The sequence below is a fragment of the Oryzias latipes genome, chromosome 7, assembly GCF_002234675.1.
Source record: "Oryzias latipes chromosome 7, ASM223467v1".
NCBI classification, from domain to species: Eukaryota; Metazoa; Chordata; class Actinopteri; order Beloniformes; family Adrianichthyidae; genus Oryzias; species Oryzias latipes.
In genome coordinates this window covers 1,633,997-1,657,300 of record NC_019865.2, presented here as the reverse complement: position 1 = coordinate 1,657,300, position 23,304 = coordinate 1,633,997, and the positions used below count along the sequence as shown (strand labels likewise).

General features: G+C 43.1%; 1 protein-coding gene across 10 annotated transcripts; it reads right to left on the bottom strand.

The window, feature by feature from the left end:
• Positions 1–695: 695 nt before the first annotated feature.
• Positions 696–22,053, bottom strand: ralgapb (Ral GTPase activating protein non-catalytic beta subunit). Of its 10 annotated transcripts, none has more exons than XM_023956323.1 (33): positions 21,913–22,053; positions 20,975–21,195; positions 19,268–19,470; positions 18,607–18,773; positions 18,330–18,516; positions 18,059–18,190; positions 17,648–17,826; positions 17,058–17,126; positions 16,331–16,482; positions 15,932–16,163; positions 15,309–15,344; positions 14,355–14,556; positions 14,111–14,278; positions 13,917–14,031; positions 13,589–13,736; positions 11,882–11,946; positions 11,645–11,786; positions 10,985–11,115; positions 10,508–10,690; positions 10,260–10,408; positions 9,252–9,439; positions 9,061–9,164; positions 6,682–6,837; positions 6,499–6,564; positions 5,898–6,107; positions 5,614–5,772; positions 5,262–5,430; positions 5,060–5,182; positions 4,719–4,855; positions 4,525–4,633; positions 4,347–4,425; positions 3,435–3,583; positions 696–2,419 (listed from the first exon to the last, which is right to left on the bottom strand). In XM_023956323.1, the coding sequence occupies exons 2-33, from the start codon at positions 21,149–21,151 to the stop codon at positions 2,226–2,228; spliced, it is 4,680 nt and encodes a 1,559-aa protein (XP_023812091.1). In that variant the 5' UTR covers positions 21,152–21,195; positions 21,913–22,053; the 3' UTR covers positions 696–2,225. The 10 variants fall into 10 exon arrangements, with proteins under 10 accessions (XP_023812091.1, XP_023812092.1, XP_023812093.1 ...); XM_023956324.1 differs by having other exon boundaries at positions 6,682–6,834; positions 21,913–22,028; XM_023956325.1 differs by having other exon boundaries at positions 10,985–11,106; positions 21,913–22,028.
• Between the last annotated feature and the right edge of the window lie 1,251 nt (positions 22,054–23,304).

The following is a 23,304-nucleotide window of genomic DNA, read 5'->3' as shown; positions in this document are numbered from 1 at the left end:
GTGTTGCAGGTGAACCTGGGGAGTCTCCAAGTGTCATCAGCAGAGTCTGTGACTGACCCAGGAGTGGAGCCCCGCCCCCAGTGACAGACCACAACCATGACCAGAACCTGACGACCTCTGACCTCAGACCATGTGACCTGGACGATGCAGCGGCGGTCGACCGTCCTGTTCACGGATGAGACAGAAATGGCGGCCGTCAGCGTCGCTGGAGAAGGCGAGGGGAGCGACACGCCCAGGTCAACGTGGTCTCCAGGATTCACTTTGGTGGAGGAGGAGCAACGTTCTGGACCGGCTTCAGCAGGTTCTTATAGACGGTCCAGTCACTGCAGGTTCTGACCTCGGAGAACCACCATCAGCCCCCAAGAACACCTCCAACTTCCTGTTCATGGATGGTCACGCTCCACCACACGGGACCAGAATCGTTACAGCTGGACTTCAGGAAGTGGGCGTGTCTCACATGACCTGAACCCCACAGAGCAGGTCTGGGACCAGCTGACCAGACCCACAATAGGAAAACACTCGGATCGATGACAATATCCCAAACTTATTGAGAGTCTTTTTCTGTGATTTATGTGAAAATTTAAAAAATTTCATCTAATGGTTTGATTCTCATTTTCAAAAACAATCATTTTATAAAATATTCAGAAGTTCCCAAACAGTAGAAAAAAGAAAAAGTTGACCACAAGCAGCAGAGATTAAAATGTCAATAATAGTTTTAATTGATGCATTTTACATTCAGTATTGCATTCCTCCCCACACAAAATGACATACATACATTTTCTGCTCAGATGAGGAATGCAACAGACGACTTTTAAATGCCTAACATCATCGTATATTTACATATCATCCACTTCTGTACATGGCAAGTCCTTAAATACGATCAAATAGAGGAGTAACAGGATACGCGTGGGACTTTGTGTGTGGTTTGAAGCGTTTTTCATTTAATTTCTTTCCCAAAAAAAACAAAAAAAAGGCGTGTGCGTACAGCACCTTCGTTAAAAAGTGAGTCCTATAGGTTAAAAACTCCACAACTCTGCCTCTTCATTCATATTTCACAAGATAAAACTCTTCCTTAAGCAGGATTTTCTTCCAAAAAATGCTAAACAGTACAAAAGGACAAGTAACTAAAGGACGGGAGGGAGGGGCGCCGTTCAGTGCATTAAGACGTTTAGGATGAATCGGAGGCGTTTGCCCCCCGTTGTCATCTTTGTGATAAATAAAATTCACATTTTTAGGAGGCAGATAGTGAGACGGTGGCAGCCAGGGCCAGTGAATGGACAAAAACAAACATTTGGGGGAAACTAACCCGCAGATTTGTACTCCAGACTTCACAAAAGGAGGTCAGAAGATCTCTGACCTCCTCTGTGGAGGTCAGAGGTTTGATCTTCTGTTTTGGAGTTGAAGGAGGAAAAACTCACAAGTTTGAGCTTTGATCAGAGTTTGTTGCGTCCCGTCATTGGCTGCAGATTTTTGGCCAGAGCTTCCTTCGCGGTCCTTGGGAGGACACTTAGAACTGGGCTATGGTTCTGCTCTGTTGGCAAAGTTTTGGGAGGTGTGAAGCAGTTTTAGTGCAAACTTCTGGAGCTTTCGGTAACTCAACTTTTAACAGCTGGGAGGGATTCTCATTGGCTTCTAATGACCTTAAACTCCTCCCCCCGCTCCGCGTAGCACAGAATGATGGGAAAATGAGGACGAATCCTGACGTGTGACCGGCGTATTGAGAACAGGAAGACTATAAGCGGGTGTCGGCTCTGGATTCAAACCATGTGTCTGCGTGGTTGCATCTTTGGCTAACATCCAACCTTTACAGCCAAATCAACCATAACGCTGGGTTTCGGACAGCGCCGTGTTACGTATTCTCAGCCGTTCCCGCCTTCACGGGCTGGAAAGTACAGGCTTTTTACAAGTCCAGAGAGGACGTTCTCAGTGCATCTAGAGACGAGCAGACAGTTCTGCCACAAAGCATGGACCTACACCAACACTTTTTTTTTTTTACACCCGCAGCAAATCAGACCTCAGCTGAGCAGCTGCAACACAAACGTGGCGTTCCCCTTGGCGTGGGTTTGACGTTTTGATTTCAGAGTCAAAGGCAAACAGTGTTGATATATGTTTTCATCTATATATATATATATATATATATATCAAAATAGCACAGTATAAATATAAAGATTCTGCGTGTGTTGGTGGTGCGTGTGGGTGTGAGACAGTGTTAGGACAGGGGGGGGTTAGAGGTGAGGCTTTCCTTCCCCCACCTCTTGGAAGAGCGAGGTGTAGAACTCGGGCTCCAGTTGCTTGGTGCGGTAGCGCTGGACGATCTCCGTTATCTTTTGTTTCCGCCTCACGTGAGGAGGGTTGTACAAGTCACTTTCCAGACGCTTCCGCCGGCACAGGTTGATGACGGTTTGACGCACCAGAAACCCTGAGAGGGAGGAGACACCAGAACCTGAGCAAAAATTCAGTAGGTGATGGCTAAACTAAGCTAAACTAAGCTAAGCTAAGCTAAGCTCGGCACCCCTGCCCTCAGCCCCCTCCTTCTTGCAATGTTAGCGGTTTTTGCAATGTTCGTATTTGTGGCACTATTGTGTATTTTTAACAATGTGTCCGAGTCAGCTACTGATGCTGAACACAACACTAACACATTCCGCAATGTTAGCATAGTTGATATATATTTATGCATTTTTAGTTAGGCGTTTTCTGAATTGCACTCCATTTTTTTCATACTTGTATTTAATCATTAATGGTTTCTCGTAAATATTTTGATTAGTTTTACAGACTTTTTACCACTCCAATTTCATTGTATTATTATGTACAAGGATAATAAAGGATTCCGATTCTGAATGCCATGCTAGCATTTTTTAGTAATATAAGCGAGTTAGCTCTGTTAGCATTACTTTCATTTTTAACAATGTGGTTTTCTGAGACAGTTACTGATGCAAAATACAATGCTAGCATTTTTGGCGATGTTGTCTTTGTTCGCATAATTATATAGTTTTAACAATCTGTATTTCCGAGCTGCCTGATGATGCCGAATGCAATGCTAGCATATTTAGCCATGTTCCTATAGTTAGCATAGCTAATATAACTATGCATTTTTAACAATGAGTTTTGAGAGATAGTTGATAATGCTGAACATAATGCTAGCACCTTAAACAATCTTAGCATTGTTAGCATATTGAGGATTTTTAGGCTTTTGTTTTTCTGTGATAATTGTTGATGCTAATACTAGCAGTGCTCGCACTATTTGCAATGTTAGCATTTCTGGCATTGTGAGTATATTTCAGGTATTGTAGCAATTTTTTTCTGAGAAAGTTGAGGATGCTCAACGCCACGCTAGAATTTTAGCAATAATAGCAATGTTATTATGTTAACTTAATTATGGATTTTCCGTAATGTGTTTTTCCAAAGACAGTTGATGATGCTGAGTGAACCGTTACCGAGAGCTCTGCGGCTGACCACCATGCCGTCCACGAGGGGAATCACCATTCCGAATTTACCCACAGCTCCATGCAGGCGGATCCTGAAGAGCCCTGTCTTTAGTGGGTGGATGAAGATCAGAGGAACGTCCTTTTCTAGTAACCCGGACCTGCAGCAGGAACAAAGGGGGAGACACCTGTGAGTGACTTGGCAATTGGATCATTTAAACGAAAGGCTAAAAGCTGTGGATTCCTGTTCAAATCAACAGTTTCTCCCCACCGACAGTATAATACCACCAGACGGATCTCGTGTGACGTCATCCGTAGAAAACGAAAACATGGAGGCCCGTCACAGCAGGGCTGAATGCATTTCTACCCCCCCCAAAAAAAGAGACTTCAAATAATCGATTTGACATTTTCGTCTATATATTCCAGCCACAGAGCCAAGAGTAGATTCTCATGAAACACAAAGAGACACAGGTGCAGATTTATAGATGCATTCTTTCCAAAACCCAACAATAACAGCCGCTGACATAACAGAGCTTTGGCACACTGAGGCTCTCCCCAGGACCAAGGTCAGCAAAAAAGAGACAAAGCTGGAACCAGTAATGCTCCCAAATTTAGAGATTACGAGAGAAAAAAAGTCATTGGCAGAGTGCAGCAGCTTTTAAATCACATTATTAGAACTGAAACCATTTGACATTTGTGAGAAAGTCTTCTTACATTTACAAAAGAGTTCAGCCCCAGAACTGCTGAAGCTCCGCCACACTTCCTTTTTCTGAACGCTTTTGCACACAAAGTACTTCTACTTCCTGCTGCATGTTGGGGAACGTTCCGTCTGCATAGCTTTTTTTTTTTAAAAACCAAACCAAGTTCAACCATGAGCTCTTCAAACCAAGTACAGCATTGTCTTCAGTGAGGGCATGTAGATACCTGCAGGAAGTGCTGTTGCTCATGCTGCCCTCCAGGCCGGTGCTGGTTTCCGCCAACAGATCAGACAACGGGAAGTTTTCTGAAAAACAACACAGACCGCAAAACAACACAGACCGCAGAACAAAGCATGAGTGTGCAGTACTGGACCCTAAAGGTTTGGGTTAAGTTATGTACTTACCGATGTCATCGAAGCGCTCTACCCACACCACAAACACCTTCGTCTCAGGGCCCAGCTGGGGGTAAGACTTTACAGTAGATGAACTCTTTGTCTTCACCAAAGGGCTAAGCTACAAAAACATGACGACTTTCAGAAAGAGCATCAAGAAAGAGGAAAAGCTCAAAGCACAATTCAAATAAGAGCTAAAACTCAACCTTTTTGGCTGACTCCAGGTTCTCTGAATGGTTGGGGAACAGTTCCAGTGTGAGATTGGGTTGTTTAAGTAAACCAGACATGAGTTCAGAGTTGGAATCTGCTTCCACGGTGGAGTCGCTGTGCACAGACGACTCCTCTGCAAAACAAAGTTTCCCTTCTGTCATCTTTTAGCCATTAAGCTACGACCAGACCGAACACAATTAGCGTGTCAGGGGCATCCAGTTTCAATAATAAGCCAATGTACAGACACGAACAGTAGTCGTGCAGCGTGTTTGAGCGGCAGGCACGGCCGTCTGTTTCCAGAGTTCAAATATCTGAACTTTAGTGAAGGAACACATACCTGAGTTTTCCGTTAAAGAGGGAACAACAAAGGCAATTTCCGTCAGGGCGTCGGCATAATACAAAACTTTCTTCTCTCCGTTAAAAACAGAGCCACCAGAGTCTTCGGGAGAAGCTGCTTCCTCTAATAGAAAGGACAAAAAGAATAGAAGATCAGAAACAGTCTCTGTCAAATGTTTTTGTTTGTTTTTTCCAGAACTTGCCTGTTTGTGGTAAATCGTTGCCGTCAGAGCAGAAGTTTAGGGACCAGCTGGTGTCAAGATGGCCCGTCCATCCTGGGTGGTGTCCCACATCCACAGGCCAGCCCAAGGACATCAGGAACTCTAGGAAGTGTGGCTGGACGCTCGCCGACGACTCCACGTTCCTCAGAATCTGATCAACGGCAACATTATGAGTCAGACATCTGGACTCTGAGGTGCTTCAATCCAGTAAAATACAAATCAAAGTGTTTCTTAAACGGAGTAGTACTGACAAAAAGCTTGACGACGACAGAATAACAAATCCAAACCAGCCAACAGTGAAGCTAGAGCTCCTTTTCAGCCGCCAGCACCTCACCTCATGGCTGCTCTTCTGTCCAGCTCTCACGTAGAAAATAAAAACGGTGTCAAAGGGTCTGCAGGGCAGTAGGTCAAGGTAGTTCATGTCATCAAAAAACCCCGGCATGGAGGAGTCCAGACCAATCAGATGAGGAGGCAGACGACTGTTGTTAGGCTCCTACGAGAGCAAAACACCAGAAAATCAAAAAATATTGTTGATTAAAAAAAACACAGCAATAAATTATTTCTTAAAAATCACATCCAGAAGAATTTTATGCATCTGAGAATCCAATTATAGCAAACCTTCAGGGCCTCAAGAGACAGGAAGCCAAAGTGTGAGAGGAAGAGGCGAGCCGTCTGGAACTCCTGAGCCGGAGACGGCGGCTTGCAGTTGGTCTGTGGGTCGGGGAACGGCTTCGACTTCAAGATTTCCTCGCTGTGTCGCTCCAAGTTAGTCTCATACTCTATCTGCTTGGAGATCAGAGCTCTGAGCTTGTCGTGCTGAATGCCCAGCTGAAAGGAAGGGATGATTTTAAGAGCGCTTACATTCAGGTTCAGGACAGCGGCGCTAAGCCCACACAGCCTTCACCCCCACACATGAAACCCTTTCACTGGTGTCACTGGAACTTTAAATGTTAAAACACCAAGAAAGGGATTCTCCCTCCACACCTGCCCAAGTAACCATCTACAAGAGTTGCCCTTTGTCCCGTCTTCACACAGCTCTGGCAGTTTACTTCTTTATTGCTGCTTGTAAAAAAAAAATAAACCACATTTATTTAACATCCTGGAGATTTTTTAACCCAAGAGGGGAATTTAAGCTAAAAAAACAAGCAACAGTTTTCAAAAGTGAACTGCACCCAAGCAGAGACTTTGATCTCGTTCAAAGGAACACCCAATGACTCACGTGGGAGTGGTTATACATCAGCGAGCTCGAGGCTCGTGAATCACTCAGCCAATCCATGCAACACACCTGAGTTTGTATAATGACAAGTATGTTTACACAAACAACCCACAACATAACAGGCTTAAAACACAAAGCTTGAAGCGTCTTTTACTGGAAATAATCGGCTCAGACTGGTTTTCTTACCTCCTTACTGACGATATCGTCCAGGTCAGGGATGCTGACATCTGCCTTCACTAGAGGGATCTTATCCACCTCCTCAGGAAAAGGCCTCTGCTTGACGTTGTACCTGATGCCCACGTTGTTGTTGGGTTCTGGACGGCCCTCAGGGACAAACGCCTGCTGTGGGCAGAGGTGTGAGCTGCAGGATACCAGAAGATGGAAGCTCCACAGCTTGGGACGTCCCGATCCGATCAAGTGATCCCGTGGTTTCAGACTCAATCGAAATCTGATGTTTATTTAATTCTAGTTATTATGATCAGCGCTATACATTTATAGCTCATTATTGCAGATAGAAGCTCAACTAGAAGTCTGCATATCATGAACGGGGATCAGGAAATGTTACTGCTTTTAAAACGCAGCAGATTACAGCAGGAGGCGCACAGAAACGGTCCAGAAACGTTATTCAAAGATTCAGACTTCCGGGATCAATAACTCTTTCAAATAAAAGTTTTTAACTGACAGCAAGTGTCTCGGTTGGTTTGTTCCAACTCAAACCGTGACCGAAAAGGCATTTCATAAGAAAACAAACAAAAAAAAAAAAACAGGGTTTTGTTTCTTAAAGTGAAAGCTCTGGAAAAAAGTGATCCCAGTAAACAAATCAAAAATATCTAAAAAAATAACTGAAATAAATGGTTCGGTGATGTGACCTGGTCATCAATACCCATAATGCTACAAAACTATGTTGGAAGAAAGTCAATTTCAATGGAGATATGATCACATCTGATCAAAAATGTTCAATACTTCTCAGGATTCTAAAGCTACAGACACCGAACTTTCTCACACGACTAGTTAACTGTTTTTTTCTAGTAGTCAGTCACACCATTTTTACTTAAATGTTCAAGCTATTCAATCGTTTTCTATTCAGTTTTTCCCTTTTGGGGTCACGGGGCTGCCGGAGCCTATCCCGGCCACTTGTGGGCGAAGGCAGGCGACATCCCAGACAGGTCGCCAGCCTGTCGCACATGTTCGAACAGAAATGCTCTATTTGTGCTTTGTAGGTAAATAAATTAAAAATAGGGGAAAACCTGGATCTGTTCATTAAATGTGTTCATTTATTTAATTTGTCGGATTGGGACTCGGTATAGACAGATAGGGGGGTGTTTTGGCGAGAGTCCGTCGATGCGACGAATAATCATAAAACACGTCTCACGATACGATGTGTGTACATCTCAAGTCTCAGTCGTTCTTATCTGCAGCCCACTGTAAAACCCCATAGTCTGCGTTTTCTAAGGAAGTGGCAGCAGCGCAGCTCAGAGTTTCAATTTGGTTTCCATCGCAAGCAAAAACTAAGTAGTAGCTGCGAGGCTGACTGAACATTTAGAATTTAACTAGCTGATTGTCACCTGATCTTGTTGTTTAAGTGTAGAGCTGCTCAAAGACCTCAGTGGGGGGGCGGTGCTGCCAACTAGTGGTCGAGGGTTTAAGTGGAAAACTAGAGTCAGACGCTGAGGGACGCTCGAAAATAATGAAATACCGTCTTGAGTGCCTTTTTTATATATTTTTTTTTTTTAAATCGCCAATTGATATATCCCGATATTTCACAGATTTTTTCCAACACCCCTATTGGCAGATACTTTGAATGGGATCGGCGCCAAAGAACCCGATCGGGATATTTAATCCACAACGCCTTGACGGCGCTGTGGCCCCCCCTGAATTCTGAAGTTGAGTAAGAGGGACGTCCCGATCAGGTTCATTTTTGGCTCCGATTTGATTCAGACTTTTAATTTTGAGTCCTGATACGATGCTTTCATAATACATAACTAAAATGAACAAATGCAAAATATTAAGTAGTATTAAGGAGATTTGTGCATATTTCTATATTAATTTAAATTAAATAAAATCCCCAGCAGGCATTCAGACAAATCACTAACTTAAAGTAGAGCAGTGTCATAAAGTATTGAGCTTCACAGAACAAATTCTTACTACCTTTCTCTGGTCCTTCAGTAAAATGTCTGTTTTCTAGATGAAAACCAACATGTCTACCTGATAGGAGCCTGTTCCTGTTCTTATCAATGTTTGGTGCAGTGTGGGCGGAGTCTGTGTTTACAGAACTCAGTGGATCGTTAGTTTTTCCACACAGAGCCTCCTGCACAGACTGCTGCCGTATTCTACTGAACTCTACGACAATAAAACATCGTGGTCCGTTCATGATTTGCAGACTTCCACTGGAGTATTTATCCGTAAGGATAAGCTTGAAATATACAGCGCTAATCATAATAATGAGAAAAAAATCTACAGCCAATCCCTGATCAGGATACATTCGATCGAGTCTGATGAAACCTCGTGATCGGGCCAGATCCAGTCGGGACATTCCTGTCGAGTTGGCCTGCAGTGGGATCTCACCCTCTGATTGGCCCGGGCTCCTCTGGGCTGGTGGAAGAGTTGCATGGTCCAGGCATGTCTTCCAGCGGTCCCTCGGATCAAAACGGTCACCGATGGGCTGGGATCTGAGAGCACCGACACGCCCCCGTCATCATCACAATCAGTGGTCCGTCAGCCGAGCTGGGCTCTGTGCATTCAGAGCCAAGACTCACTCTGCTCATTGCCAAGCGGCTGCTCCAGCATTGCCAGGATGACGGAGTTGTCCAGGACAAAGTAGCGGAAGTTGCTGGCTCCAGTGGAACTTAGCCTGGCGTAGCGAATCAGGGTGTCTTCATTCAGCAGGCTGCAGGTGGAGGCAGGCCCGCTGGGGGACGGGAAGGCCCCCAACACCTGCATGATACTGAACAAAATGGGGCCATCAACAACAGAACCCATCTGGAGGAGGACTGGAAAAAAAGGTTTAGAGAAATCTAGATGATTTTCAGAGAAATGCCAGCTGTCATCAGTATTTGGTCATATAGATTGAGGCGATGCCATTGCAAACTTTACATTTTGTGCATTAATAGTAAGGCTGTGGATCGCTAATGTTCCCAACCAACATTTTTAATCCACTGACTTTTCCCATCTGTAGTGTAAATACCAAAACACATTTGACCAACATGTTCCGGCTTCTCCACCACGCTGGCAGAAAGTCGCATGACGCCACTTAACTGATCACAAGAGTTTTCCAACCTTCTTCATTTCATGTTCACTATATTCTTTTAGCCAATTTGTTAACTACATTTAAAACAAAATCAGTGTTTCAGAACGTTTTTCAATACACTGAATACTTGGTACTTTTACTTTGAAAGTGAGAAACTTCACTGACTTAAAGATTTATTCACCTTATAGGTAAATAGCACACTTGGTTTGCTAAGTTTATCTACTAAAATCCAAATTTTACTACACTCTACTATATAAAGGTTGTTAATCATTGATCTCAAATATTTATACTCTAACGTTTGGGATCAAATATCTGAGAATTTTGATTATTGTTAGAGCCTCAATTGATAAATAAAAACATTTTTAGGGCTTCTTTAGATAATAAAATTAAAGTCAGGCTGGAAAAGGATTACTTACAAAGTCATGAACAGTTCTGTAACTAAATCTCCATTAATAAACAGTAAATTCTGCTTCTATCTAAATATGAGCGACATGTATCCGTGTTGGAAGAGGCTCACCAGGACAGCGTGGCTTCTGCTGCATCCTTCACTCTCATAGAAGCTGGATTGTGTTCCTTCTCCCCTTTATGGCGAACGTCATGATCCTGACGGGATTTGCTCCCAGAGATCCCGAGTTCAACGATCTCCAAAACTTCTACCAAACACTCCTAATTTGAAAATATGAAGAAAAGAAAAAAAAATAGGCAGGCAAAACTTTAAAACACCATCCAAAAAATAAAAAAACATAGCTGTGAGGTGGAACACACCTTCTCATCCAGCATGTCAGGGTGCTCTGTGATCCACACACAGAGAAACTGGAACGCAGCCACGATCATGGAGTGCAGGTCTCTGGACTGAAGAGGAGCTGGACGGCTGCACTGGTAGACGATGTAACCACATATGGAGCTGACGGCACGCCTCCACTCTGCTGAATCCACTCCCACCTTCACCTGAGTCCAACAAAAAGGGGTTTCTTCAAACATTTTGTTTAAATTCCCACTCTGATCATCTTTATTTCATCTTTTTGCAACTGCATATTTTTGTCTGCTCTTGATTTACAATGATTTGAATAAAGAAGTTCTCAGAAATACACATTTTAACTTAGTTTTCTAAATATATGTCCTCCATCATCAAACAAATGTTAAAAACACAATTTTCATCAGAGTGCTTTATTTTATTTTTTACCATTCACATGGACATAAAGAAGCCACCCATAGTCTAAAATACACCAACGTTCACTCTACCTTTGCCAGGCCGGCCAGCAGCTCCAGGGCAGCCAGTGAGATGCTCATGTCCTGCCTCCACTGAGAGTTGAGTCTCTGAGTGACCAGGTGGATGCTGCGCACCAACAGGCCCGCCGCAGTATCTGGAAAAGCTAAACCATAAAACACCCCGAAAAACCAAACACCGCAAAGACACAGAGCAATGCAGGGTTAACGACACAACCACAAAGATTTCCTGGACACAGCATGAGCAGCCGACACAAAACATGCACTGAGTTGAAGCACAGCAGACACTGTTGAGCATGTTAAATAGGATGGTAAACTGACAAACAGGACTGAGTGACTTTAACATGACGGCAGAAAAAGACTGAGTTAGTCAACAAACTGCGCATGCACTAAAGTCCATGTTTAGATTTTCAGTTTAATGGTATAACTGAAACGTCACTCAGGCCTGCAGGAATAAAAGGGCAAAAACTCACATCACAGCAAAAATCACCTACACAGACTTTTTACCCAGCGCCTCTTAACTCTGAATACCACTACAACCACGTTAGCTATAAAAAACACATTAATTCAGCAAGTTACGTGCTTTATGGCGCCAATAATCCGACAGCAAGCCACCTAGACATCATTCAGACAAAGCAACATGAGTGTGGTCGTCCACCAACGCCGCGGTCTCACCATAATCTCTGAGCAGGGCCTGTGAGGGGCGTTCACAGTCTGGACTGGTGGCCTCTGTGCTGCCCCCGCTGTTGAAGCTGATGCTACTGTTGCGACTGTGGCTCTGGTTGCGCAGCGTCACCTGACTTCCGTCGATGCTGCCCTGAAACCGCAGTCGGCGACGAGACACGTCACTTCCACCCAACATCCCGAAATCTTCAATGTCTTGAAGGAAACATGGCGACTCTCATGTCCTACCGTCTCTGTCTGAGCACCGATGGACTCCAACAGAGCCGAGTCTTGAACGATATTTAGCATTGCACCTAAAAACAAAGAAAATTAGCTATAAAATACAATTTAAAGCTGCTTGAACACAAGTCCTTTTTTCTGTTCGTGTAATAAATTATGAATGAAAGAGATACTTAAAAAAAGATGAAAAGAAAAGTCAATGGTGATGATTTGATGTACTTAAATTAGCCTCAAGTCCCACTCTGATGATCTTTTGATTTATTGTCAAAGTGTTCTCAGCATCTTTTAATTATGATGCCATTTTTAGCCAAAATCGCAAAAAAACGGAGTCGTTTGAAATTCACCTCTGAGTTGTGGGTGAGACTGTTGCTGCGGAGCAATCCCGCCCCCCCCTTTCCTGTTCTTGAGAGTTCTCTGTTTACATGCTCTCCTGCTGGGAGCTTATATTTTCTACGTCGCAAATCTTTTTCAATGTAGGTCGACGTCATGAAATGGGCGGCACCCGCAGGGAGAAAAAGGCGGAGCCTCAAATAGAGTCGTTAAAAAAAATGTTCTTTAGTCTACCAAATGTAATATACATTCATATTTATGGATAAAGTTCCTCTGAAAGCCTGAAGAAAAGCTTGATAAAGGCCCCTAAACTGTATTTTCTATACAACTACCTGATTATTCCATAACCAATTGAATTGAAATTTGAGGAAACAAACAAAACGTTTATCAATTTGATTTTCATTTTATAAAAAAAAAGCAATAAAAATAATTACATGAACTATAGAGACCATCTGCTTTTTTTTAATTAAAGATATTAAAATTCATAGATTTAGTCAAATAAAGCATTTTAAAAACGTACAGTATGTAGTAAAAAAGTGCTTTCTTAATGTTTACCTTGTATTATACGAAATAAATTGGGGGAAAAACAGAGTAATTACAAGTTAAAAGAAGATGTAACAAACTTTAATCTAGAACTAAAGGTAAAGAAAGTCGTGTTTTAATGCAGGTTTTCAAGCATAAATCAAATAAAATCAATAAGCAGATTTTAAAAAAATGATTTAAAGGTAAAATTCCAGAAATATGAGAAATGCTTGTTATTTAGTCTGCATTTATAGCTGTGTTTAAACTAAGGAAATCCACATTTGATCTGTCGTTTGCTTATTGTTTTGAGAGAGGGGAAAAAACTGCCTCAATGATTTTATTAATTCAGTAATTAATGAAGCAAAAGGGGCAACAATAATGTTTTCTTCTGTCTGTTCCCCTGTCACTGTCACACACACACACACACACACACACACACACACACACACACACACACACACACACACAAAAACAAGCTTGCATGTTGTATTGTTTTGCCTTTGTCATCGTTTTATGGGAATAAATAAATAAAAGCACTAAATAAACCACTAAAAAGCCTTAAATAGCTTCCACCTCTGACGGACACTTCCAGAGACTTCTGATCACCAAAAGAGTAAAACAAACAAACTTTTTTGTTCTTCTTTTGGTCTTTTCTGCTGTGAATCAAACTGCTGTCAGGAAGTGTTTTTTTAGAAGCAGTAAAACGCGTCACATTTTTGCTTTTAAATGATCATGTTACCAAACGTTAACGGATAATCAAGAAGATAGAAACAGATCAGAAAGGTCTGTATTCCTGCTGTCCACGTGCTTGTCTTTCACGTGGACGTGCAGAGGGAAGGTCATTTCAGTCCTCGTCACACATACCCAGAATGAGCTGTGTGTTGGTGGGGTCCGTCTCCGTCTGCAGTGCTCCTATGAGGACGTTGACCAGGCGGAGCCTCAGCGACAGGAAGGACACCGGCTGGTCGTGTGGACAGCCGTCCTCCTCGTTAAACTTTCCCTCCAGCAGAACCTAAAGCAGGAAGAAAATAAACGGCTCATTTATCAAACATATCATTTCCTACTGTGGCTTAAAGACAACGGACACATACAAGTAAAGAGGAAACAACCTAAATGACTTTACACGAGCAATAGTCTACATTTTGATCAAAGCAGAAACAGGCAAACGTCAGATCTTAAAGTAAGAGGCTACCTCAGACTTGATGTTCCCAAAGTGATGTGGGAGAGGCAGCATGGCCAGGAGGATGTTGATGGAGGCTCTCCTCAAGTCAGTAGGATTTACATACATTTTGAATTTGGACAGTTCCCTGAGAAATGCATGAGAGGCGGGTCACAACCCTGAACACCAAATCCAGAGAGGAACCTACGATGGACTCAGAGGCTCACCTGTCTGGCACGATAGTTTCAAGAGCAGCTATGAAATAGGGCACTACCACATTGATGCCCTTCAAATCAGTGCAGAACAAAGACGAAGAGTTGAGAATGATGGAAGCCAGAACTGGTCTGCAGATAAAATCCGATATCTGGAGACCCTGAATCAGGACCATGTAGAACCTGCAGACAGCAATGAGAACTCATGCAACAGCAGTCTCCCAAACTACAGAGACATTTGGCAGAGAACGTCTGCTACCTGGACAGGTAGACGGACAGAATGTCTTCTCCGGTTTTCTTGCTACAGAAGATGCGGCAGAGCGTCCCGCAGGCCTCCGCTCGTCCTGCCTCGTAGCTCTCCGGGAACTCGTTGATGTCAAACAAAGGGTTTGGCACCATGGAGTCGGTCGACATCTGAGAGCCCTTCCTCCTCAGGTCCAACCCCAGCTGAGTGCTTATGGCTGCAGGAGGGGGGAGGACACAGAATGAGAGAACCCTGAATTGCATTGTGGTCATTTGTTTGCATGCATTTACACAGAACAGACAGACTACAATGTGCACAGTAAAAAAAAGTGAATCGATCACATTTCATACATAAAGGCGACCAAAGATTGTGTTTCTATTACAGAATTGCTGCAAATATCCACTTTTAAAAGGAAACTCTGACAAAAGGAATTTGCCGAATGAGTTTCATTTGGTTCTCTGGCAAAAGCTCAGGTGGAAAAAGGTCAAACGTGTCTGCCGTTTGTCCTAAAAGCAAAGTCCCTGTGTCAGCGTCCTCTGAGCTTTCATTAGACGACATCTGCATAAGTCAAAGTACAGACCATTCGCTTCATGCATTGAGGCGCCAAACCAATAAAACCACAACTCAAATGAACGGACAACGCCAACGTAAACTGAAAAACAAATGCTAATAATAAATAAACACATCAAGAAGGATTAGCAGAACTGAAAAGTGAAGACCAGCTCGAATGGGGCAGCATATTCACAGACTGGCAGCATTATGGCGGAGACAAATGGTCAGTTGGTGAAATCCGTTTCATCAGCCGAGTGGCGAGACCGCTGGTTTAAACATGAGAAGGAGTGGGGGGGGGCATGAAAAGATAGTGATGATGGCAATGACCATGAGGAAGTCAACTGAAAAGCAGGGGAGGTTTGTCAAAAACGCAAGATCAGGTGAGAGAAAAAAATTAAATCTGTCATTCCTACTTACAAGATTTATAAGAAAGGAGAATTTGGATAAAAGAGGCTGCAAGATAACAAAAAAATAGTGAAGAGAGAGAAAAATCAAAGCAGATCCCATCATTTAGGACCAATTCATATCAGGCATGAATCGTGTTTTGTCCTCCTCAATACATGACTTTGACTCATTCCAACTTTTACATTAAATCAGACATGGCAGACACGTGCAGGACACCCCAAAGAGAAGCTAACAGAGTCTTTTTCAAATTCAGTCATTAGCCGCTTGGTATTTTTAGACAGACTTTGTGTGACTTAGCCCTTCAGTGTGGTTTTCATATGCATGTAGATGTCGTCCAGTTTAAACAGGTGGCAGATGTGAATGGACAGGAATTATACAGAAAGGCCACTTCTAACCAAGCTGTACACACGCACGCGCGCACATATGCGCACACACACACGTGTGCACACACACACACACACACACAGGAAAGTTTAGGGTAAAAATGGTGAAAAAAGGAAAACAGACTCCAACATGGGCACAGAAAAAACTGACAACCACAAAAATCAAAGACATTTACAAAAACACACAGTAAAAGGACAGCAACACCCCCCCTCCCCCATGCGCTAGAGCATCCCAACACCCCCGACCCTTACCAGTCATGCTGCCGTCTCTGCTCAGGCCGCTGTGCAGCTTACAGTGCACCAAGGCAGCGTCAAAAAGCCACTGACCAAACAGGTTCAGGATGCTGTTGACTTTGGGCCGCGCCGGGGCGGGCAGCGGCCGGGACTCCCAGCTGCTCTGGTTGGGGCTGGAAAGCAGGGTCGGGGAGGAAGATTGATGCTGCTGCTGCTGCTGGGTCGCTTTGGTCGTTTGACTCACACTGCTCTACAGAGGCAGACAGGGGAGAACAGAATGCTAGACACCATCTTTGAACACGACCGTGTTTCAGCCAAACTCCGATCAACTCTTCATTCCCAGCGGTCTTTTCATTCTGACGATACCGATGTTTTTAGCCAAAACCGGCAGCTTCCCTCCAAATCTTCTGGACTTACAGATGAACTCTTGCTTGCAGTTTTGGTGACCGCCATGTGTCGCTGTTTGCGGCTGTGTGGGGGTGTAGTGTTGGCAATGGAAGGGGGCGGGGACACACTCAGTCTGTTAACTGGAGTGGGCGGGGCGCTGTCAGCCCGGGGCCGCGATATACCTACGTACAAAAAAAAAAAGGGTAAAGAACGGTGGGGGGGGGGATTATTTTGTTCAAGCAAAAAATCTGAAGAGACAAAAATGATTTGTCTTCAGGAAGGTCAAGTCAATCAAACACTGTTCCATTCATTCGCATGCAGGACATTTGTTAGAAACAAACCACCGATCATTAGTGTCATCCATCTGGATTTGAACCTGCAGGATTTCTCTGCGTCATTTTGTTGTTGTTTAGTTTGAATCTGGAATTTGTCATTTTGTAGGCAGAAGATTACCCCCAGTTTGTAAAGTTCCAGTGTGTAACATTTAGATGAACCCTTTAAGAAAATTTTAGGGCTTTTGTTTTGTAGAAAAAGAATAAGTCTTTATAGACTTATCATTAAAACAGGGTCAGTTAAAGGGTCAGTTCCTTCTTGGGAGCTAAGACTAAAGACAAAGTGACTCAGAAGAGGGGTGGCTGTGATCACGCCATGGCGATGTGTCAAATATGGCTGCGTCCTACACACTGGACCTTTAATGTCACCACAAACAAACAAACAAACCATGTGCCCACAGGATCTGATTGTTTGATGTCTGTACCATGAGAGAGCTGCAGTGGAAAAAAAGTGAACACTCTGTCGCGAACGTCTCTCTTTTCAACAGAGACACCTACAGTGTGAAGAGAAAATACATACGGGCAGGTTCGCATTTCAGTCACTTTATAAACCAGTAGGGAGATTGTGCTAGATTAAAAATCAGAATAACATCAAGGTGATACAGAGAGAACTTCACTTCCCTAACTATGAATGTGAGCAGTTTGGTAAAGGTGGGCTAAATGACTAAAATCAAATTTCAGGGTTGGAGACCTCTGACGTCCCATCTGGAGTGGTCACAAACTCTAAGACATGTTGAAGAATGCTGCTTTCATGATTTCTGAAATTTTCTTCTGATCCGGTGTGACAAAGAAAGCGGGAAGACTAGTTTGGTTTGGATGGACATGGCTGCTCTGATCAGAACCCATTCCAGCCGCGTTTTCCTTCATTCTTAAAGCCAAATGGCTTTTCCAAACTAAAACGGATGAGAGCAATCCGTATAAAAAATTTTTTTTTAAAAACGCTATAACTTTTACAGTTGGCTTTTCTTAAGCTTTGACTCAAATTCTTCAACAGCTTGACCAAATATCTTCTTACCCAAGAAGGCATCGACAAGGCAGCTGACCCCCCGCATTGCCCTAAAGAAGATCTGGGGGAGCTGCTTTAAACAGGGGTGCAAAACCACTTCGTGGGGGATTCCACTCGGGCTGAGAAACTGCTCCTGAAACTTTGGAGTGGTGCTGACGATGGCGGGGTTGCTCAGGTCCACGGGGTTGCTGGGAAAAAAAGGGAAACACATCTGCAGATTGAATAAAAAGTTGTCGCTAAATTGCAACGGTAAACTTTGTCGAACAGGAACTCAAACAGACGTAGAGCCTGAACTGTGGTCATGCAAGAACTGGTTTGAAAGAAATGTTAGTTCAACTTCCCATAACAGGCTACACAAAAAGTGTGTTATCAAACCACAGTTCCGTTAAAAGGACCAACACACAAAGAGGCTTTCAGGACCTGATCATGTGCAAAAATCGATACCACGTCTGAGCCACACAGTCGTTGTCCATTTCTACGGGAATCAAGTTGGCGTCTTCATCTGGGACCTTGAAAGGTGGGAAGGATGGTCCGTGGGTGAACCGCAGAAGTCTGCAACAAGAGGGTAGCAGGTTCAACACCAGACCTCTGAATCTGCATTCCATTGTCCAGCAGGTGTCACACCGACGTTAGCGGTACTCAGTTCAATAACTAATGTGACTAAATGCCTTAGAAGCTTGAATCTTCTGACCTGGACGTCAGAGCACAGGCCACCCTGCTCCACTGCTCAACAACAGGAGGGTGGTGTCTCCAGTTCGCCAGCATTTCCTTCGCCGTCTTCCAGTACGGCGGCGTGGGAAAGCAGCGAGCACAAGCGAGTAACCACACTTCAAACAACACAGCCATCAACTTTTCTGCAAGTTTCTCTGCCACGCCCACTGAAGGAAGAAACAAAGGAGACCGTCGTTCGTCACCGCCGCCAAGAACCATGACGATCGAGTAAGAAACGACTTCAAGTGGAGATTTACCTCCAACCGTGGGCGGTGCCAGCAGTGTGTCATTGATACGAAGCAGAAAAAGCAACAACACCTCCCAGGTTTCTCTCACCATAGAAACGGACTCTCGGGCCAGCTTCTGGACCGCAGTCAGAACCTGCTGGCAAAGTCTGATGTGGTTCAGACTGTGTTGTTCAGGCCTGAAACAGTTCAATTGGAAACAATGAATGGTCCAAAGAATTCCTGACCATTTTTAAGTATTTAAAAGGCAGCTGATGGATGCTGCATCGCCACATGGCTTTGATTTTGATGTAAAGTTCTAAGGTGATGTCACAGAAAAACCTAATTTACAGAAAAATAGGAAGGAAAAACAGACAGAACTTTGAAAATCCTTCAAAAACATGTCCCTAAATCCTTCATTTCCTTCACCTGTACATGTTAAGACAAAAAAATAATTGCTCCATATAACCTGTAATTCTTCAAGTGCACAGACGTCTGATCCAAGTATTTACTGTTCATCATTGTGAAAAGCTAAGCTAGCACAGAACAATTTGACCCGTTTATGAACCAATAACTCCCAATAATAATTTAACCGTCTGCCGTCATTACTTTACTGACCAACAGAAGAGAAGTCACACAACATTAGAGCCAAAATCATTCAGAAGGAGGAGGAAAAGGAAAGCTGGTCACATACCTTGGAACGAAGACATTGTACAGATGTTTCAGAATGGTCTGCACATACATGTTGGGCTCCTTCACCACAGGCTGTGGCATGGAGTCTCTGGGTGACACCAGAGCCATCATCCAGTCAGTGTACACATCCACGCAAAGCTTGACAGTGTCTCCTTCTAATGGGAGGGTCAGGCCATAGCACAGAACCTCCATGGTCCATTTCACCTGAAAACCAGTTTTTCAGGATTCAACAGACTTCCATGGAGCAACTTTTTAATTTAAAATAACATGTATGAGGGAAAAAAAACATGATTAATTTAAGGTATGGGTTTAACAGCTTACTGTTTCAGGATGATCACAGCAAAGTCTTCCATTTTGCATGATGACAGATAATAGAACTTAGTAACTTAACCCTGGCTGTTTGCTTGATTCTCTTTTGATTCCAAAATGGCATGCAAGGTTTTACGTAAGTGATGAATGAAAACTATAGCATCACCTACACGTCTGTGTATTTGATGGACAAAGAACAGACGGAAAAATGAACCTCAGATGCAGCAAGTGAGTGTTTATCACCTACAAAAAAGCTTCAATCACAAGCCTGAAACTCTGAAACTGCTCAGTTCTGCCCCCAACTCTGCATTTTTCAGAAATGTTAACCAGTTGTTGGGTTTGTTGTTGTTTTTTTCTTTTCGAAAGAGCATCCATTTCAAAGAGGGCGTGGCCACCTGACAGATTCCAAGAAGCTCTGGGACGGTGCAGCCGGGAGGCTCAACCATTAAGCATGCAACATTTCATTGTTTTATTAGGTTCATGCCATATCAGAAGGTTTAAGTCTGTCCAGAGCTTTGGACATATTGCATTGTTTTAAGGCTAGTCAACCTCAGTTGCACACAAACTGTTTTAAATTGAATGGAAGAGACATTTTACGTGTAATTCTGAAATGTAAAATGTATATCACGATTCCCCTTTCGCTGTCGGACTGTTTTGCAGATTTTTTGTATGGAATTTTGCATGCTTTTTGTTGTCTTTTCTTTAAAAGGTTAATGGTGTTTTTCATCCCTGTGGATCGTTGTCCACCTCATCCGTGCTGTGTCTCCTGTACAGAATCCAATCACCTCAATAACATAAATCTTCGATCACAATCAGATCTTTGTTGTTATTCTATAATCCTGGACCTATTTTTCTATGAAAGTTTAAACTTTGAGAGATTAAACAAGACAGAAACGAGTGAAAATATCCATGTCTGTTCCAGAAAAGTCTATGAAGTGTGTAGTGAGGAGCTTTCCTGGCTTTAACATCTGTTTTTAGAATGCATCTCCCAGGGGAAACAACCTTTCAGGGGAAACAACCTTTAGGAAAGAGTAGCTTTTTTTAAAACCTCTGACAGTTCACAACTTATATGTGTACCATTTAAAGCAAATGAATGAACCAAAACTAAAAAAATAACTAACAATTTTATTATCTAAAGCCACTACATCCCCACTAGAATCAAAGCGGTAGCTGGATCCCATACCAGCTTTCATAGAGTAAAAGCAGGATATACTGTCATATATATACACCTTTCTAAACTGAAGGAGGGTAATTAAAAAAACGTGCAAATTCTACACAGGAAGGGGGCAGGATTTGATATTAGAACCTTCTTTTTAAAAGCACACAGTCTTAACGACCAGCACATGATCTTGAACAAGCAGCAGTTATGATGGAGCACCATTATTAGAAAGGTTCTCACCTCTTTGTCCGTCTTGAGGATGTTCTCCGTGGCCACAGGACTGACCGCTGTGCCCAGAGGCTTCACCACGGCGTTTGCCACTTCGGTGCCGACATTGTTTGGGTAGGTGTGCAGCACGCTTATGTGGCCCTGATCACTCTGCACCACCAGCTGCAGCGAGCGCCACTCCGAGTACATCCTGCTGATTTCTGATGCTCTCTACATGCAGCTCCTGCCTCCACCTGCAGACACACAAATGTGGAGGTCAGGGAAAACTGTACTTAGGTCATTCACATGCCGTTGTCAAAGTATTAATCACATAAAAAAATTGTAATACAATTATGCAGACTCTCATTGAAATTATTGTCTGTGTGATAGCACGTCAAATAGTCAATCTGAACTGGATATCATGTATGGACCTGACACAGCTAAGGATTTCTCTTCCCTGTAAACAGGGAAGCATCAGTAAACAAAAACACCCCAGGGCTTTGTGTTCTTGGGCAAGTTTCCATGTTAGCGAGGAAAAGCAGCCCCGTTCTTTCATAGCACAGCCTGGCAGTGTAGTCTGAAAACTTAACTCAAGTTTTAGTTATTCTAATGTTTACGGGACGCGTCTCGGTTCGGTCAGAAAGGGAGGATTCCCAACCAGGAAGCGGATCCTACTGAGAAGCCCGTTCAAAACATCCGTCCTAACTTGCCGAATAAACCAAAATTAATTGACTGCTGAGTCGATATCACCTCTCTCTGTTAGGAACCGAAAATTATCATCGGTAAAATATGAACATATACTCCCACAGGTCAAATATCACATAGAAGGAGAAAGTTGCTCCGATTTTCCCAGCTAGCTTAGCTAGCATTAGCTTCGTCGCTGACATTAGCTCGCTATGCTTGCTAACTAACCAAGTTTTCAAAGACAACAAGGTTAGTTTGCTGGTTAAATTACAGGCTTTTGTCTTTACCTGAACCTGCAGAGAACGTTTCCATAACACGACTCCGAATGTCCCGGTGTGAGCTCCCTCTTCCCGGTCTAAACCCCAACAGCCTCCATCTTCACAATGTCAGGCTTTGGAGATCTAGGCTTTTGACGGGGCTAACAGGAGACGGCTTCCGGTGCGAGGCGCCCCTAGCGTTCACCGAGGGGATATACGCAGGCGCAGACTGTGGGTGTGGCATGTCGAAGTTTGAAACCAAAAAAAATCTGTAATTCTTCATTCAAATTTTTACATATCCCTCTACAGCAGTTAAAGTCAAAATTCACCTTAAGACAACGTCATTAAAAAAAAGCAAAGTTTAATCCCGGTTCTCTTTTTTTTCTTTCTGTCATGTTTGTGCCAACAAGAATATTTGCATACACAGTCATGCACATGCGCAGTAAATAACATTTTTCCTCATCTTAAAGCCGGGGAGTGAAAGTCTGCCACTGCCACCACCCCCTGCCTTCATTGTTTGGTTCTGTGTTTGGATCTGTCAGTGAGGTCCCATCCGAACCCAATGCTGTGACCGCATCTATATTAGTAGCTTTTCTGGAAAAGGCTTGGTTGTCATGGTGCCCTGCAGTGTTTTGGTTATGTGGGCAAAGATAGTGTTCGGCACTCAGGAGCCTTGCACCTGACCTCCACTCCAAGAAGAGAGCCCGATTTTATTTACAACTTCTTCTACAATAGATTAAGCATGATCAGTTCACATGCTCATAGTGCACGTGTAATCTGACAGCTTTTAGCTGGTGTTGTCAATAAAAAGCCTAAATCACCAGTCAGGAAAGCAGCATAAATCATAAGCAAAGAGATACATTTTAGCATTCTCATACCTTAAAAAGTCACTGTGCAACCCATGTTCTGGATAATTTTAATTATCATTTTTCTCCTAAGTTTCTTTCAGTTCCAAGAAAAGTTAACTTCTATCATTTCGAGTTTCACGGCAATCAGAGCAGTTTTATTCTGTCTCTACGGAACAAAATACTAAAAAAAAAAAAAGTCTGACAGAATTTTCTTTGTCCACACAATTTACATCTTGTTCATGTCATTTAATGCGAACACTAACACAGCTACTGTGTAACAGGGTCGATGGGTAATAAACAAGTTAAAGTTTTTGATTTGTGTCTTCCCAAGTGTGAAGAGTAAAACCTTGCAGTTCATCTTAATATGAGTGTTGAAAATCTAAATTTTGCTTGTCATTTTTTTGGGCTGTGTAATCCATGAATAGCATGTATGTGCTATTCATGGATTACACATGGATTACACAAACCTCATACTCATCAGAGGTCACATTTTTCTGCACCAGTGTCCTGTGCAGTATTATCCTTAAGAATAATTTGTTAATGAATGATGCTAATTCTGCTTATTTAGATGTAA

Coding starts and splice junctions, on each gene's coding strand:
- ralgapb (XM_023956323.1), bottom strand. CDS start 21,151: ATGTACTCGGAGTGGCGCTCGCTGCAGCTGGTGGTGCAGAGTGATCAG. Junction 5,183..5,261: donor CAACGATTTACCACAAACAG/GCAAGTTCTGGA, acceptor CCTTTCTATTAG/AGGAAGCAGCTTCTCCCGAA. Junction 3,584..4,346: donor AGCAACAGCACTTCCTGCAG/GTATCTACATGC, acceptor TTCCTGCTGCAG/GTCCGGGTTACTAGAAAAGG.